At 44.2% G+C, this 17,424-nt stretch overlaps 1 protein-coding gene across 5 annotated transcripts in view; it reads left to right on the forward strand.

The window, feature by feature from the left end:
* Positions 1-17,424, forward strand: part of KDM5B (lysine demethylase 5B) — an 897,967-nt gene that overhangs the window by 840,047 nt on the left and 40,496 nt on the right. For all 5 annotated transcript variants that reach the window (XM_085600396.1, XM_085600377.1, XM_085600387.1 and 2 more), the window contains one exon: positions 14,440-14,751. In XM_085600396.1, coding sequence (XP_085456522.1) covers positions 14,440-14,751 — 312 coding nt within the window. The remainder of the gene's footprint in view (positions 1-14,439; positions 14,752-17,424) is intronic.

The raw sequence follows: 17,424 nt of genomic DNA on the forward strand, positions 1-17,424 counted from the left end.
GGCTCTCCAAGGAGACAGCGATCTCCTTCAATCCACCTTTCACCCAGATGGCTCCAACCTCTCCATCATTGGCAGAAAGAACCCTCTGATCATGCCCAGCGGCCTAAGGACTATTCCAGTCCACTGCACAGATCTCTGTTACAACGTCTCGTGCAGGAAGTGGACAGGTCCCCCACTATTCGGACCAGAGAACACAGATCTCCTGAGCGCAGGTCGACTCATGGTCATCACAAGAGACGGCGAACACCATCTTGGTCCTCGTCTTCGACACACTCCTCCAAAAGTGACTACTCGCCTACCCTTACTGATAGTCCACCTTCTAGGGTGTCACCCATCGATGATGTGAATACCTTTCACGATGTTCTCTCCAGAGGAGCGCAAAAGCTGGGCATAGCCATGTCAGCTCCTCACACCACCACCTCCATCATTTTCGAGACTCCATCAGAGATCTGCGACGAGGCCATTGCTTCCTTTGGTTTCTGGTATCATTGAGCCGGTAATGGACATCTTCCTCACTCCATCATCGGCTAAAGCAGCTCCGACTCGGATCCTGAAAAAATATAAACCTGCTACATCAGATCCTCTTTTTCTGAAATCTGATCCACCACCGGATTCTGTCATTATTGCAGCAACAAAGAAGACACCCGCAGTGACTTCTTCCTCCTCAGCTCCTCCAGATAAAGAAAGTAGAGCGCAGGATTCTTGGGATAGGAAGGCCTGCGGCTCTGCAGCGTCTTCTCTTCAGGTGTCTAACGCTGCGGCTCTGCTGGGCCGTTATGACAGGTCCTTATGGGATTCGCTGGAGCGTTTTAAAGACAAACTTCCAAAGGAGGATCAACAGGACTTCTCCGAGATTCTCCAGGAAGGGGCGCTGGTGGCCAACCAGGTAATCAGCACTGCAGCGGATGGGGTGTCTTTGGCGGCTTACTCGTATGCACATGGCATATGTGCACGGAGATCTTCCTGGTTGCGCCTGACAGCGTTTAAACCGGTAGAGCAGGAACGCATTTTGAATCTTCCGCTTTCTGGAAAATCCCTATTTGGATCACACACCGATGAGGAAATGGCCAGAATGAAAGCCGAGTTAGACATATTAAAGGATGTGGGCGTAGAGAAGAAAAAGAAGTTTAAACGACGCTACAGGCCCTACAATCGTAAAAATTACTGATAGAGGGTTCAAACCCCTCGATGCTCGCAAAACAAGCAGAACAAGTCCGAGTTTCAAGGCCGTCGTTCCTCGAGAGGAAGAGGAGGACACCAACAACAGTCCTCTTCCGCAGCAAAAGCTCAAGGGCAGCAATGATTTTCTGCTTCCTCTAGCACCGTTGCACACTCCAGTGGGAGGAAGTATCTTAAACTACATACAAGAGTGGCGCAACATCACCAAAGACCAGTGGGTGCTGAATATACTGAACAATGGGTACGCACTACATTTTTTGCGTGTCCCCAAGAGACATTCCTCCCGTAAAGTCACGCCATCTACACCTAGATCTGCTGCGTCAGGAAGTGTCGACCCTTTCTCAAGAAACTAGCCATAGAAGAGGTCCCTCCTGCACAGAGAGGAAAGGGAGTTTACTCCAGATACTTCCTTGTTCCGAAAAATGGCCAACGGAACAAATTCAGACCTATTCTAGATCTACGTTCTCTGAACAAGTTCATCAGAAAAGAAAAGTTTTGAATGTTGGCGCTCCATCAAATATTTACACATCTGAGGAAAGGAGATTGGATGTGTTCAGTGGATCTCCAAGATGCGTACTTTCACATTCCAATTACACCATGGCATCGCAAGGTCCTGCGGTTCATTGTGGGCAAGAAGCCTTACCAGTTCAAGGTATTACCCTTCGGCCTAAAATATGCCTGAGGGTATTCACAAAATGCATGGCAGTAGTAGCGGCAGCATTTCATTGCCACGGCCTGTTCGTGTATCCATACCTGGATGACTGGCTGTTGAAGGGATCATCCCCCCACATGATGCAGAAGCACCTCCACATTTGCCTGGATCTCCTTCAACGCTTAGGTCTTCATGTGAACGTGGAAAAATCAGTTCTTCAACTTACTCAATCACTTCACTATCTGGGCGCCACCCTGGTCTCCAACCTCGGAAAAGTGTTTCCTTCGGAGGAGAGATTGTTATCAATGAGAAACAAATGCAACATCATCCTTCAAGTACATCAACCATCAGTAAGGCAAGTAGCTACCCTGCTGGGGTCGATGGCCTCTTGCATTTTTCTCATACCCAACTCCAGATTGAGAATGAGACTGTTGCAGCAGGATCTGTAGGACAAATGGAAGCAATCCTCGGGTCATTGGACCGACCGAATTCTTCTCTCTCAAACAGCAAAGAAGTCCATTCTCTGGTGGCTGCAGCCAAAGAATCTTCTGGTGGGAGTCCCATTCCATCAACCTCTGTCAAAACAATCTCTGATCACGGATGCATCTGTTCAGGGATGGGGAGCGCATCTGGGTCAACTACAAACTCAGGGCAGATGGACCAGCAAAGACCAGACCTAACATGCTAGAACTACGGGCGGTTCATTTACCCCTCAAGGCATTCCAGCCGTCGATTCAGTCCGAATCGATCCTGATACAAACGGACAATACAACCACCATATATTACTTGAACAAACCAGGTGGAACACGCTCTCGCCCTCTGTCTCTAGAATCCCAGGCGATTTGGCACTGGCTGTTATTCAGGAACCTCTTGATCACGGCAGTGCAACTGCCAGGAGAACAGAACGTGCGAGCAGACGCCCTCAGTCGACACTTCGAAGATCAAGAAGACTGGGTGCTCAACAACGAAGTGGTGGCAGACATTTTTCATCAATGGGGTCATCCATCCATCGACCTCTTTGCAGACGATCGAAACAGAAAATGCCACGCCTTCACGTCCAGATTTTACCGACCAGGAACGAGGGGGAATGCTCTTTTGATAGACTGGTCCAGGACGTTTGCATGCGCTTTTCCGCCCCTCCCTCTCATTCCGAAGGTGGTAACCAAGCTAATCCAATCCAGGATGACGATAATCCTCATAGCACAGGATTGGCCTCGCCAATGGTGGTATCCAGACCTGTTGCACCTCTCGTTCTGTCCGCATCGGTGACTCCCGTGCAGGCAGGACCTTCTGACCAAAATGGGAGGGAAGATTCTGCACCCCAGCCTTCCCTCGCTGTGCTTGGCAGCATGGCTTCTGAAATCCTGCAGTACGGACATTTGAACCTCCCTCAGGACTGCATGGACATTTTGAGGGAGTCAAAGAAGACCATCCACAAGAGCCTCTTACTCTTTTAAATGGAAAAGGTTTTACTTGTGGTGTATTCGTAATGGTTGGAGTCTAATTAGCGTGCAAGAAGAGGTAATCTTGCCGTAGCTGATCTACTTGGCCAAATCTGAAATGCACGTCCATAAAAGTGCATTTGGCTGCCATCACGGCATATAGAAAATCAACTAACCAGCCTTCTTTCTTTCAACTTCAGACGGTCAAGGACTTCCTACAGGGGTTGAAGGTTTATCCTCCTGTCCGACCTCCTTCTCCGCCTTGGGAGTTGAATCTAGTTTTGTCAAAATTAATGGGTCCTCCCTTCAAACCCATTCATAAGGCCACATTACAACACATTACATGGAAGGTAGCTTGTCTGGTGGCTATTACATCAGCACGTAGAGTGAGCGAAATCCAAGCACTCTCTTCTAAGGAACCGTATACGGTTTTCCATCATAATAGGGTGGTTATGAGAACTCACCCTTCCTTCCCACCCAAAGCAGTGTCTGACTTCCAAATAAATTAGACAATTTCTCTCCCCTCTTTCTTTCCAAATCATGCTACACCTGTTGAAACGTCTCTTCATTCATTAGACCTCAAGAGGGTTCTCAAGTTCTATTTGGAGGGAACAAAATCCATTAGAAAGGCTGATCAATTGTTTGTAAATTACGGCTCTGTTAGGACAGGCTTTCCAGCCTCCAAAAGATCCATTTCAAGATGGATAGTGTCTTGTATTAAGTTGGCCTACCAAATAGCGAGCAAGCCTCTGTTAGCCTCCCCTAAAGCTCACTCTACTAGGGGCAAGGCTGCTACAGTAGCATTCTTACACAATGTACCGATGGCCGAGATTTGCAAGGCTGCAACTTGGAAATCGGTCCATATGTTTACCAGACATTACTTTCTGGATTCTGACTCCAGAGCGGATACCCAAGTAGGCCAGGCCTCCTTTAGGAATCTGTTCCAATGCTAGCTTGATTAGAGTCTTTATAATGGTCTATTCTTACTATGTATCTTTATTGTACTCTGGTTACTTGCCCGCAGGTTGAGGGGATGGGCTTGCTATTCTATTCATGTGCTTATGACTATTGATGAGGATCCCCTGGAAGAGGAGGATAAGTTACTTACCTGTAATCCTAGTTCTCTTCCAGGGGTATCCTCATCAAAGTCATAAGCAACCCACCCGCATCCCCGGGCAAGTGATGAAGATACAGTTAATCTCTTTGTGCCATGGCCTTCGGGTCTCCACAAAGAACAACTGACTGTACTGTCACCCCAAGGCATGATGGGAAGCTAGGGGTCATGGCTGCCTTGAAGGCACGGTGCCAGTTTGTTCTGTGTGTTTCTGTGAGTTAGCTTTTTAGCTTTCTACACTGATGTTTCTGCAATGCAGTCTATGTGCTGGCAATGGTTTTTTTCATTCCTCATTGCAGGAATATGATTTCTGCTGTGCATTAAAGCAGTTTTCAAATGTGTTTCTTTCTCCCTGCTTTATTGAAATGGTATTTATGTGCAAGGGAAATTCTTACAACATTGCTCAGCATTGTGGTATATGGAAGACTGCATTGTGTGTTTATTGTAATATATATATAGATATAGAGCTACATATATGGTTTCCACATATGTTTTTATATGTTCCCGGGGTCCCGCACATGGGCGGGACTATTCATGTGCTTATGACTTTGATGAGGATATCCCTGGAAGAGAATTAGGTTTACAGGTAAGTAACTTATCCATCTCAAATTTACTTTTCTTATAGCATCCATAAAGAAGACCTCCATTCTTTTAAATTTCAACTTTTTAAGTTAAAACGATCCATAAAGTCTATTTCTGTTCCATACTATCTTTGGGGAGGAAGGATTGTGTATGCAAAACCCAGAAGTAGGATCCTCCTCTATCGCTCTACTAGTGAAGCATAAGGCTGCTTATTCAGCACCTGCATGCTTTCTGAATCAAATTAAGATGGATTTGGTAATGTCTGTTATGGCTCAAGGACCTTCCTGCAATTTAGCAACACTGTAGTTCCAGCAGACAGTAAAGGCAGATGCCTTTAGGGAAGAGAAACTATGTTTTCGCAGCAATATCTGTTAGGATAGCTAACAAGAGTGCTCTATTGCCATGAAACAATAGGCCGTTGTGGCTCAACATTATTCCCCCTTTGGAAATACTGTCAGATGATTGTCAGGAGCAGGCCAAATATATTCTCAAAGTGGAAGAGTATACATTTTGATATCTCATACTGATATTTACCACATAGTCACAGGGCCTGCTCAACATAAGTATGGCTGGCTCCTAAGTGCATTCTTCTTTCTGGAGTCCAGCTGAGCGCTAGAAATGCCTTTTGAGGTCTAACATGTATTTGGAAAGCATGTGGATGATGCAGGCAATCAAAACATACAGATGCTGACATCATCTGATCGTTGGAGAGGTGATACTTAATGATAGATGCAAATTTGCTGATTGAAATCATTTGTTGGTATGCAGGACCAAAGAGAGCTGTTGATCAGAAACCCAAGAGGTTTTAGAGTCCTCAAGAATCATGGTAAGAAACGGTGCTCTTTTAGTATAGCAATTAAGATTGGGTTGATTATTTTGTTTTTCTGCAAACTTGGTTTCAAACAGCTGTAATCTGGTTAAGTAGGTTCTCTATGCCTCTCTGAGTGATATCTGGTATGGAAGAAAGGTTTAAGTTGCAAATTATCTGCATATTTGTGTTAAATGCCCACATTTTCTAGAAACCAGCCTAGTAGTTACATGTGCAGTTAGAAAAGCACTGGAGATAGTACGGAGCCTTGTGGGACGTTCTGTTGGGTTATTATAGTTGCCTAATTTAACTAAATGGCAACATCTAGTAAGTAACAATCTGAACTAATTCTGTCGCAGGAGTATGGCTTGACTAAGAAATGCATGAATCCTTGCATGGTGTTGAAGAGTAGACATTTGGAACTAGTTATAGGGAAGCTTGGTGGAATCCACTTATTTAGAAGCCATCTTAGTGTCCGGGGCTAACCTATTCCTAGAGTTTATTAGAATGAAGTAATACATCTTTAGTAACAGTGTTAACTCTGCTTCGTACTGTGTTCCCACTTAAAGTTCTTTTATTGCTTGCCCGCCTCCTCTCATATCATCCTGGATCGTTTAAAGCGTTCTTGACTGTGGCACCATTTATTTTCCTGTGTGATATGTGAATGTCTATGCACATTGTGTCTAGTTTTAAGCATACCAAATTCAAACCTGTTTCGTTTGCAAGTGTCTGGCTGGCTGGAAATGGGCTTTTAGAGTACGACTGCAGGAAATTTAAAAGGGAATTGATGCATTAATTGACCTTAAACTTAGTAGATTGACCTTCTTTCCTAGATTGCTTAAACTCCGAGCTTCCTCCCTCCTCACCTGTCCATGAGTTCTATTTTTACAGTGTTGTAATGTCATCTGGACAAAGAAAGGGCTTTCTCACCAACTTTCGTGGAATGTGATTTAATGTTATGTATATTTGTAAAGCATACTATCACCCTGGAAGGTACACTAGCACTGAGTAGGTATGTTTGCCTAGCCCCGCATCTGGTTGGTTTATTGAAGAGCCAGGTCTTCAGCTTCTTGCGGAATTCAAGGAGAGAGTAGGAGGCTCTGATGGGGAAAGGAAGGTCTTCAGGTGGGGTCTGAGTTGTGGAGGGCCTTGAATGTGACTTTGTGTCCATATAAAGCAAATAAATCTTGGCAACAAGTGATGAGCAACATCAGTAGCCGTGGTTCCATAATTCATCTGAAATTGAGATGACCTGTTTTGAGCTTATAGGAATACTAAATAAATAGACCACCAGGGCTATAAAGAGTATAAAATGTATCAGGAGAGGCAGGAGGACTTAAGAATGCTAAGGAAGTCAGACGCGATGGCTTCATATGGAGGCATTGGCGGCTGGTGACATTTGAAAGTGATGAGGCGTAAAATTATTGTCGTACTGCACCGTGAGCGAGCGCGGCGAGCGAGCTGGAACAACCTACAGGGGGTTTGGGGGGATTCTCCCTCCGAGAATATTTGGAAAAAAGAGTTGACAAATGGTGCATTTTCAAGCAAATTTGAGAAAGCAGGAAGGTTAATAAAGCAATTGTGAAAATGTAGTTATTACATTAATAAAGAGATGTCATATAACACAGGTAGTTGCTTATTCAGTATAACCACAGAGCTTCATAACACACTTCAAGATACAATGCATTGCTGCTGACGATTTTAGCTTTCCCAGACCAAGCAACTAGTTATGCGACGGTTGTATTTATGTACTAGATGCTGTGAACACTGAAACCAATGTAATTACCAGACTCTTCCACTGACATGCACCCCTTCAACTTAATCCTCAATCCCCTCTAAGTATTCACAATACTTGAAGGGTTAATCCACATGCAGTAGAAATCTAGGCACAACTTGTATCGTCTATTGCTGACTAAAGCACTACAATTAGTCACCAAGCGAAGCACTATAGCGAGTGTCACGGAGTGAAGCACAACAGCATTTGAGTGAATTATGACAGTGTCATTGAGTGAAGTGCTGGAGTGTCTGTCACTGAGAAAAGTGCAAGAATACATATCGGAGGAGTATATACTGAATTTTCTTTAGTGTGTCCCTGATTGCCAAAGTGTCTGTCTCGGTTTGGAGGGCTGTAGTATTTGTTTCTGGCCGGGCACCCTCCTCAATGAGACGGGATGGAAAAGCCTAATATGTGACAAGTCTGAAGGTGAGAAGAGCCCACTCTGTAACACAGGGGTGCATTTATCATCTTGTAATACAGGCCTGTTAGCAGGGGAAAGCACATATAAAACAATTGGAAGTAATAGGCCCCCTTGCCGGACTCAAGTCGTAATCTTGCCCCAGAGGTACAATTAAAGTGAGATGAAATGTGGGCCGTTAATATCTGTGAGTTGAGCAACTAGGCTGCATTTCTAGACACCCACGAGTTTGGGAATGTTCTATATTCACTAGGCACCCAGCTTCTATCCAAATATCTCCTTCCTGCACCGAGGCGCGTTTATGTGACCCTGAAGCTTTAAAACAAATTACTATTATTTATTCTTTTATTAGTATGATTAGTATTTTTGCATGTTGATGATTCTTTAGAGCAGTCTATTGATAGAATATAGTGGCCTTTCAGAGGCGTACTTTCCGTTAGTAAGCTGAAATGCAAAAGCACTTGCTTGAACCGCTTTGCTTTCAATAATGAGATACATAATTGTGTTTGCTGCACATTAGCTCCACCTCGCTTTGGCTAACTGATGAAGCTGCGTCAGTAATTGATTTTCTGATGCTGCACGCGCAGGCACACCGTGAGCGGAGTTCACGAAAGGCAATACTGGATTTCACCGCATGCACGCACCGTCATTAAAAAGGCGCATGTTTTAATTATGTTTATTTAGGGCTGCGAGTGAAGCCAGTCCTGCCGGTGCTGGCCCTTTGATTTATGGCTGGTGGCATTCCCAGTACTGGCAGAATTTTCATGTGGAAAGAGTGTTATTTAGGACTTGACTGAATAAGAAACCCTTTGGTTATTAAGAGTGTGAGTTGCTTTGTGTCATAACTTGCAGAATAGAGAAAAAAGGAGAGGGACCCCTTAAAGCTCTCAAGGGAAATGAGGTACTTATAACCAAAATAAAAGGAATTCCCTTGACCCAACAATTCCAATTTCCATATATAATAGCTAACAATACAATAAAATATTGAATACTATATCCAATACATATATTACAAAAACATTTTATTGAAAGAAATGTGTCCGTATTATTCCAAAACAATTAAAATCACATATAATATCACAATAATCCACAATAAAAAAGTATTATTTAAAAAAAAAAAAAAAAAAAGACATACAGTACATGTTAATCAGGAGGGAATTGATTAACAACAAATTACAATTATGACCAGCATAATAGAGACAAACACATATGTAAGACACAGCTTTTGTTCTTTACAGATGCACATCACATTGGACTCAAAAACACAGCTCGTAATACATTGATTCAAACAGTATTTGACCCGTCTGTGTTAGTCCTTGGATTGTGCCTTCCAACAGCGTCAACGCGTTTCGATGGTTTCAAATTAATCATACCATCTTTGTCAAGACACAATAATTCTGTCTCTCTCTTATGACAATCCTATTTCCTTTTTCCTCAATTTATAATAAAAATCCATGCGTGCTCATGGCTCTGATTTATCACTTTAAAGCAGAATCTCTGTAACAATTCGTGGGTTCGATGTCCTTGTTTTTATAAGGTACTCTGCCGCTCATGGATCTTTTTCCGTTTTTGAAGGTACTTCCCGTATTAGATTTCTGGGAGTTGTTTATAAATGTCGCTGCACCGCGAGGCTTTTATTCCTCTTCTTTAGCGTGCAGCTATAGTTCAACAGTGTTTCCTCGAAAATACGAGTGTCGGGTTCAATGTTGTATAATTCCTTTTATTTTGGTCATAACTTGCAGACACAGGGCAGGACAAAGCACCGCTTTCGAATACGTGAGTATCAATAATAAACAATGCTGAGTTATAATTTGGTGGCTTTTGGAAACGCACTGTTTTTTCCCTTGTGTTTGTGCGCGCGCGTGTTTGGGGAGGGGGTGATAACGGTTCTATTTGCCAGATGTTGACCTGCTTCTACAAATGCAACCACCAACATACCAACGAAACAGAAGGTGTGTACAACTTGAATACATGTAATGCTAAACAAGCCACAGAACTGGGCCTGTTACTCGCGAAATACTGTCACATTTCCGGGGTGTCCCTGACGAGTATGTATGAAGTAAATTACATGTAATAATAGCTGCCAGTTGAGGTTATGCACGTGTGTCACAGACCAGAACAGCAATAAATGGCTGCGGTTTGAACGGTTGCTGTTGGCATTTGGCTGCAAACTACATGTCGCAGGTTCGAATCCCGAGAAAGGTCACGCATTTTATCAATGCAGATAAAATGAGTATCACCAAGCTGGACATCTTTCACCAGGTCCAATAGACTGGAGCGCTAACTGATAGTCCTAGTATGTTAGTGTCCACTGCTACCTCGGGCAGCAGTTCCCAGGAAGGACCTTAGGAGCCAAATTAATTTTCAATACGGTTATCTAGTATTTGTGGATTTTTTTTCTCCTTTCCTCCACTGCATATTACACGACAGATTTTACAACATAAATATCGCTTCCTTTACTATTTTGGGGAAAGTTGCACTTCCCCCAAATATCCAAGGACTGAACTAGGAATATTGTATTAGTTTTCTCTGCATCGCAGCCACTTTGCTGTACTGACGGCGCTAAGGCCGCGCAGGGGCTCTGTATTTACATGTCCTCTCCGCTTCCGGGGGAGACTGGAAAGGACAGAAGCAACCGGGACAACGGCTTCAGGTGGCGAAAGGAAGAGCTGGCATCTGTACGTTGTATTTGCAACTAAGACAGCCAAAGGGGATAACCTGTAATGTTCATAATTCGCATTACACAACAATCTTAATTTGAAAAAACATGCTTTTGCACTATTTTATTTAAAGACGCAAACGGAAGGTTTTTGTCGCGACGGCCCACTTGGCCATAGCTCAAATAAAATATTTTAAAGTAAAAATAAAGCTAGCTTTGTAGTTAGATGAGCTATCGAACTCTTTAGCATGTTTTTTTTTATTAAAAACGTTTGTAGGAAATTGGCGTTCAAGAGTTTGGTCAAACATCAGCGACTCACACCAGCGTCCTACTTTTGACAATGGGTACTGCAGCGGCGGCCGGCATGCTCGCGGGAGGGGGGGGGTTCGTGGCTGGGGAATAAAAAAATAAAAATAAAACGTACCTGAGTGCCGGGTACCGTGCCGCCTCCGCTCCTGGCCGGTTACGCTGTAATGGTGCAGCGGCAGCCAGGTCTGCATGTTCCTGCTGCAGAATCGGGAAGCAGGCAGCAGGCAGCTTCCCTCCCCTACCCAAGCCAATCACAACACTACAATGGCAGCGTTGTGATTGGTTTGGCGCAGCGAAGAGCGCCTCAGCCAGGCCATTTTCTCTATGTAGGCTGCATGCAGCAGCCTACATAGAGAAAAAGGGAGAGTGTGCATAACTGCTTTGTTCGGCACTGGGGCCGACCAAACAGTACCCACAACAGTGGGTAAGCCACTCTCCCCCCGCCCCCCTGCCCTCGAACAGGACCGCCCACCCACCAGCCCCCAACCAGGCGCAGTGGGGCGACGCCTCCCCAATGGGGGAGCCGCCACTGTATGGAGTTTCCTTTTTAGGTCGAGCTTAGCTCAGCGCGCATGTGCTGCTCTAGGAGAGGGCCTCTTGGAATCACTCCAGAATGTCTGAAAGCTTGTGCATGTGGTTGTCACATTCTATTCGCCTTTGCGTGTGGCTTTCAAAAATGAAAGCATGCAATTGGCCAAAGGCGGGTGCATGTCCCACCTTTTCTGAAAAAGTTTACTCCCACGGCATCCACCTTGTGAGCAGCGGCGCGCAATGTGCCATCTGTTGTGGATCATGTTTCTATTTAGTGCAGTCGCTTTCACTTTCATGGCCGTGCTTGCTGCATTTGTCACCCGCTACTTATCTGTATAGCCTGTCTTTCTGTGTGTCTGCCAGCGGCATGAAAACATGTCGCACTGCATATGCTGACAGTGAATTTATTGTATGTACTTTTGAACGGGTCGTCATGTATACCCTTATTCGTGTTGGCTTGTTTCTTATTCCCTCCCATGCCCTCACCCCTGCCCTGCCTCCACCGCGTTCTTCCCACGTGTCTCCCACCCTTCTAGCCTAGTGCTTTGCTCTGCCCCGGGACAGCATGGCATATGCCCCTGGAGCCTGTGGCGCTGCAGCCTGAGAGTAGGGATACCGGAGGCTGCCGGAAGACACAAACCCTGTTCCAGTACCCGAGCCCCCCAAGGACTTAGTCGTCTGGTCCCTCTTCAACGCCATCTTTATCAACTGCTTCTGCTGTTTGGGCTCCATGGCCCTCGTCTTCTCGATCAAGGTAAAAGCATTAAATGGCCCCTCCGAACAAAATACAACCGCAGCACATCCCTGAGTACATATAAAGTTACTTGTAGAGTCCAGGTCAACTGGAGCACCATGTTCCATCCCGGGATTTAATTTAACAAAACACTGCACTCTGGAAGTTGTAGTCCTGATTCATCATAGAGGACAAAAATTAAATGAAGAATTGATTGAACAACAACTGATCTGGGTGTTTGTGATAGTTGAGTTGCAAGCACCTCGGGTTGACAGATTGGCTGTGGAGTGTGCTGCAAAGGTCAGTGGTGTGTACTCGTGGTACCCACGCCATGATATGCTCACTCCCAGGGGGTCGTGCGGTTGCCTTCTAGATGGAACGTGTTTTACTCGTTGCAAAGTCGCGCTGTAAAACTCCTCGGTGGAAATGCTGGCAGCGACCGACAGAAGACATATTTTGTTTGTGACAAAGCAGGGTAGCACCCACAGCTGGGTGGCGTTCTTGTGTGTACTTTGTATTTTACCACCTGCATGTCCGCTTACAGGGTGCTCACTTGTGAAGTTGTGGAATGTGTGTGCGCTCATTGCACAGACATGTAGCCCCAGTACTGCTGCACAAATGTTTGCAGTGCACCCTGCCATAGTTCGCGGGACGGGTGGAGCAGCAACACAGGTGTGTTTCACTCACTATCGCAATACCGTGCTTCCTGTCCTAGTTCAGGGGATGGGTGGAGCAGCAACACAGGTGTGTTTCACTCATTATTACACCGCAGGTGCTCACACTATTGCAATCATTGTGTTCTCGGTGCTACAATTGTAACACATGCATTAGTACATTTGTGGTGCATGTTAGAATAATGATGGTATAGCTTACGAGCCAAATTCACAAATTATCACCGCTCTAGTCAGTGGTGGAAGCGGGAGAGATGTGAGGGGCACACTTTAGGAAAACAGTCCCCCTGCTTTTTGTCAAAAGTCAACCGTTCCGGACTATTCATTTCTACAGCTGAAGTGCTTCGACTGAAGTATAAGGCAGGGTGTGTCTTATGCTGCGAAACTGAGGGAGGGGCAGACAGCTAAAGTAGCCTTCTTGCCTGGGTATTGCTGACTGAAAAAAATGTAAATGTGCACAACTGGTCAATCTGCATATGTGAAATTGATGGAATAACTTGAAGCTGCCTGGTGACACACATGTATTCTTTTTGAGAGGTATTGTAAGGGACCTGGCTACCTGCTAAGCTGTGATATGTGCTTTTAAAAGAGGGTTAAATAAATAAACCACTGCACTACATACAGCCTGCAAAATACCTATATTGTGGAAGCATTTTTGTAATTGTAATTTTTATCTTAAACATTTTTGCACATTTTCTATCTATACTTTTTGTAATGCAAATGTAAAATAATCGTCTACATGTTTACAGTGCTTTCTGTCACAGACTGGGGCCTTGTAGCACTAAATATACACAAGTCACTATTCTCCACTGCACCAACCGAGATTTGGTGCGGTGCCTTAACTAATAGAGGTTTCATAACGTACAAATAGTGCATTTCCCACTGATTCACTATGAATTTTCATTTAAGCTGTGTGTTATTTGATATGTAGTTACTGGAAAGTGAAAGACACAGATGGGTGGAGGGAAGTTAGGCTGTATGTATTGCTGTATTATAGTCTAAATGCTTATAAGTTCCCAAAGGCGAGATCTATTGCTATGCCAATGCTTGGTTTACTTTAATGCTTGTACACCTTGGAAAAATGTAGGTAACAGTGGGCAAGCAGACTTAATATTGCATTTGAGTAGAATGCCCATCAGAAGAACTGGATTGTCCTCCTAGAATTATTTTAGAATTTTTATTCAGGGCCTTTACAAACGTTTGCTGCCTAACTAATATGTAAGAATCTTTGTGTATTACACACATTAAATCATCTTGGAGGTTTTGCTTTTCGGCAGTCTTTGTAGATTTCAGGTGTTCCTTTTAAGTAACCTTCGAAGAAACCTAGAAAGGTTATTGAAAATGGAGATCTGGAAAACAAATAGTGTAGAACAATTCTAACATGGATAGCAGATTTAACTTGAACGTTAAGGTTTATTCTTATGTGGCCAATTATTGTATTTTTATTCTATTTGCCTATAGGGTCATGTTTCCTGGGTCTCTGTAAAAATGGTAAAAATACTTGATTGTGGACTGTAATCCTCCCATTTGTTAATTTACACGTCATTTACACTATCTTTTACAGAATGAGTGCGGAACTAAAGATGTTCTCACTAGTGTGGAAAGAAAACTAAAACGACAACATGAACGACGGCACTTCTTTGGCAGGAAACACAGAGTGAAGAGGATGCTTGCTCCCAAAAAAATGAAATTAAATCAGTCAAAAGATTTGAACATGAGCAGACAGGATACTCCTCGGGAACAGCTCTATGAGGTGCCAATGCTCAGCGAATCACGGTCCAGTTCAGGGGAATTGTCATGTTCAGATGGTGAAGATTCTGATGACGAGGATGCTGTTTGTCCTGCTCCAGACTGCCAGCAGCCTGAAGGAGAAGAGGTCAGTGACGCATAGACTCTCAAGTTGTTTTCTGCCTCTAAGGCTTGAACAGTCAGGAGAACATTATCGTGCTGGCAAATAGGGAATGGGCACATTTGTATTATGTTAAAGCACATTGATGGAGATAAACCTAGGTAATAAATTTTATCTGCTAAAGCTAGACCAGTGGATTCACACGCCAGATATTCGTTCAACTCCTCTAGTTTTGCATTTGTGCCAGTTTTCAATTTACGATGGGTAGAATTCGAAAAGGGCTTTTATTTTAAAATGCTTAAAATCTGTGTGAAGTAATATAGGGAAATTGTTAAAACATAAGGTTCTCATCATGTGCATGGTCATTCGTGTAAATAAAATAGTCTGAGGTATCTTCTGTACCATTGATGAACAAAATAAATGTTATCACGTTAACAAGACCCATCATAAACCATGTGTTTGTACATATTATGTAGTTGTTCAGTATTGAATCTTTCATGATTCATATGGGTGAATCATCCCCGTAATTGAGGTTAGACCCCACGGCAATTAAACAAGAAGTGCAAAGAAAGCATAGTTAAAACAAGTGACATGGTAACCAATTCACATTGTTTTAATAAGGACCACACTTAAGCAAATCAGGAAGCAGCTTCTGAAGCGCTTGCCCTCAAGGGCAACCATACCTCAAATTTCTTACTTCATGTCCTGTGAAAGGGAGTCTCCCTGACCTCTGCTCAGTTCTTCACTATTCCAGTTGATATCTTTCAACTTTTGACCTCAAACTGAATTTTATCTTGGATGCTTAGTTCTGATTAGAAAACAAATTGTCCGAGCTCTAAGAAAGGCCTTTTTAGCCCATCTAGAGCTTGTATAAGCCTAAAGACTGCATATATTGTCCCATGTCTTAGGCTACAACATTGAAGGATAGAGAAGCCAGATGTCTTCTATACTTGCAGAAAAAGAAGGCTATGGAAAACCCATCTGGGTATGAAAGAGAGGGAACATCATCTCCTCCAAAGAAAAGGGCAGACATGCGGGGGAAAAACTCCTATAAGGAGCCCTCTAAGAACAAGCTAAAGACTAAGCACCGAGAGAAGACCTTGGAAATTGAAATATCTATGTAGGAAGCTGGCTCTGTATATACTATACCAAAGTGAGGTGTACTGTGAACAAAGTCCAGTGGAACCCCAAAGATAAGCAGAGGTAAAAATAGATAGCACCTTACTCTTTATTTGTGGTAGTGTGGGCGAGCAGTAAGGCTTTATCAGAGGGTAGTGCTAAGCATTTATTGTACACACTCAGGCAAGAAATGATGTCACACACTCAAAGACTGAACTCCGACCAATTTGTTTATATCAAAAATATTATTTAGTTACATTTGTTTTCTAGAACCAAGCAACCCTGGCACAGGTAAGTTTAAATGGTATATTTGAAGCCAGGTTGAACACTACAAGCAAGCTGAATGAAAATTACTTTGTTAAAGGTCTGTAAATACTTTGAATACAGTTAAATTACTTTGATTACTTTTTGGAGTACTTTTTAGATTACTTTTTCTACTGTGTGATATGCCTAGCTATCACACTGGGACATTTCCTAGAGAAAAAGTAAGTAAAACAGTTTTTGTATATTTGTAGTTTCTTAGAGTTTCATTCAAAACAACTACACATTTTTTCAAAGAAAAGCAGTCAATGCAATCCTATGGGAGGAAATGTAGTTATCGGATTACAGGTAAGTACTTGGTGTGGAAGTTGGATTTCTGGGGTTAGAACCAGGGTTCCCCCAGGGTCAGTATGCACTCAAAGCACATTCAGCGGCACTAGGGCGGCTTGATGCAGAGTGCTGAGGCCCAATGTTATCCAATGGGGGAAAGAGGGCCTCCAGTTGGTGGCAGCTCACGAGCAGGCCACAAGGTTGTGGGAGCAAAGCTCCTGGTGTCAAACTCAGTACAAAGGGGGAACCGAGTTTTGCACACAAAGTGCAGCCGCTGGGGCGGCTGGGTGCAGGTTGCTGTTTTGGCAACGGGTGCCCTATTGATTTCAATGGGGATTCTACGGTTGCAACAAACACTGCAGGCTCGGGGACGAAGATCTTCTGGAGGTGGCCATCGTTTGGAGAGGTAAGTTGGAATGCCTGGGGATGCTGGGACACAGTCGGTTGGGCCACCCAAGGCCGTGGGACATCTGGTGCAGGAGTGTCTTAAGGCGTCGGGTTTTTTCTTATCAGCTCCGGTCGCAGTCGGGGGGATCCTCCAGAAAAGGGCTGAAGGCGATGATTGGAGATTCAAGGCAGGTCAGAGATCACCCGATCTCAGGACAGGATCGCCGGGGAGACCTCTTTGTGGTGTTGGGCCACTCGAACTAGGGCCATGGGCGTCGGTGCAGAGTGGTGCAGACTCGCAGATTGGCCAATGTCTGAGCAAATCCGGTGCTCCAGAGACAAAGTCTTGGTTTGAGAAGGCAGGGCAGGTCCTCCGGGTTCTTGGGGGCTGCTGGCTGCAGGACTCTGGAATTTTGCTGGAGCAGGTTTGAGGTGGAAACAGGCCGGTAGAGCTGGGGCCAAGTCAGTGGGCGTTGTTCTCTTCTTAGTTCAGCGCGGCTTCTTAAGTCCTCCTTCTTCTGGTCAGTTCTTGTCTGAGGAGGCAAGGGTCAGGGTTGCCCCTAAATACTAAATTTAGGGGTGTTACAGGTAGGTACAGGTCTT

The sequence above is a fragment of the Triturus cristatus genome, chromosome 1_2 (assembly GCF_964204655.1).
Source record: "Triturus cristatus chromosome 1_2, aTriCri1.1, whole genome shotgun sequence".
NCBI classification, from domain to species: Eukaryota; Metazoa; Chordata; class Amphibia; order Caudata; family Salamandridae; genus Triturus; species Triturus cristatus.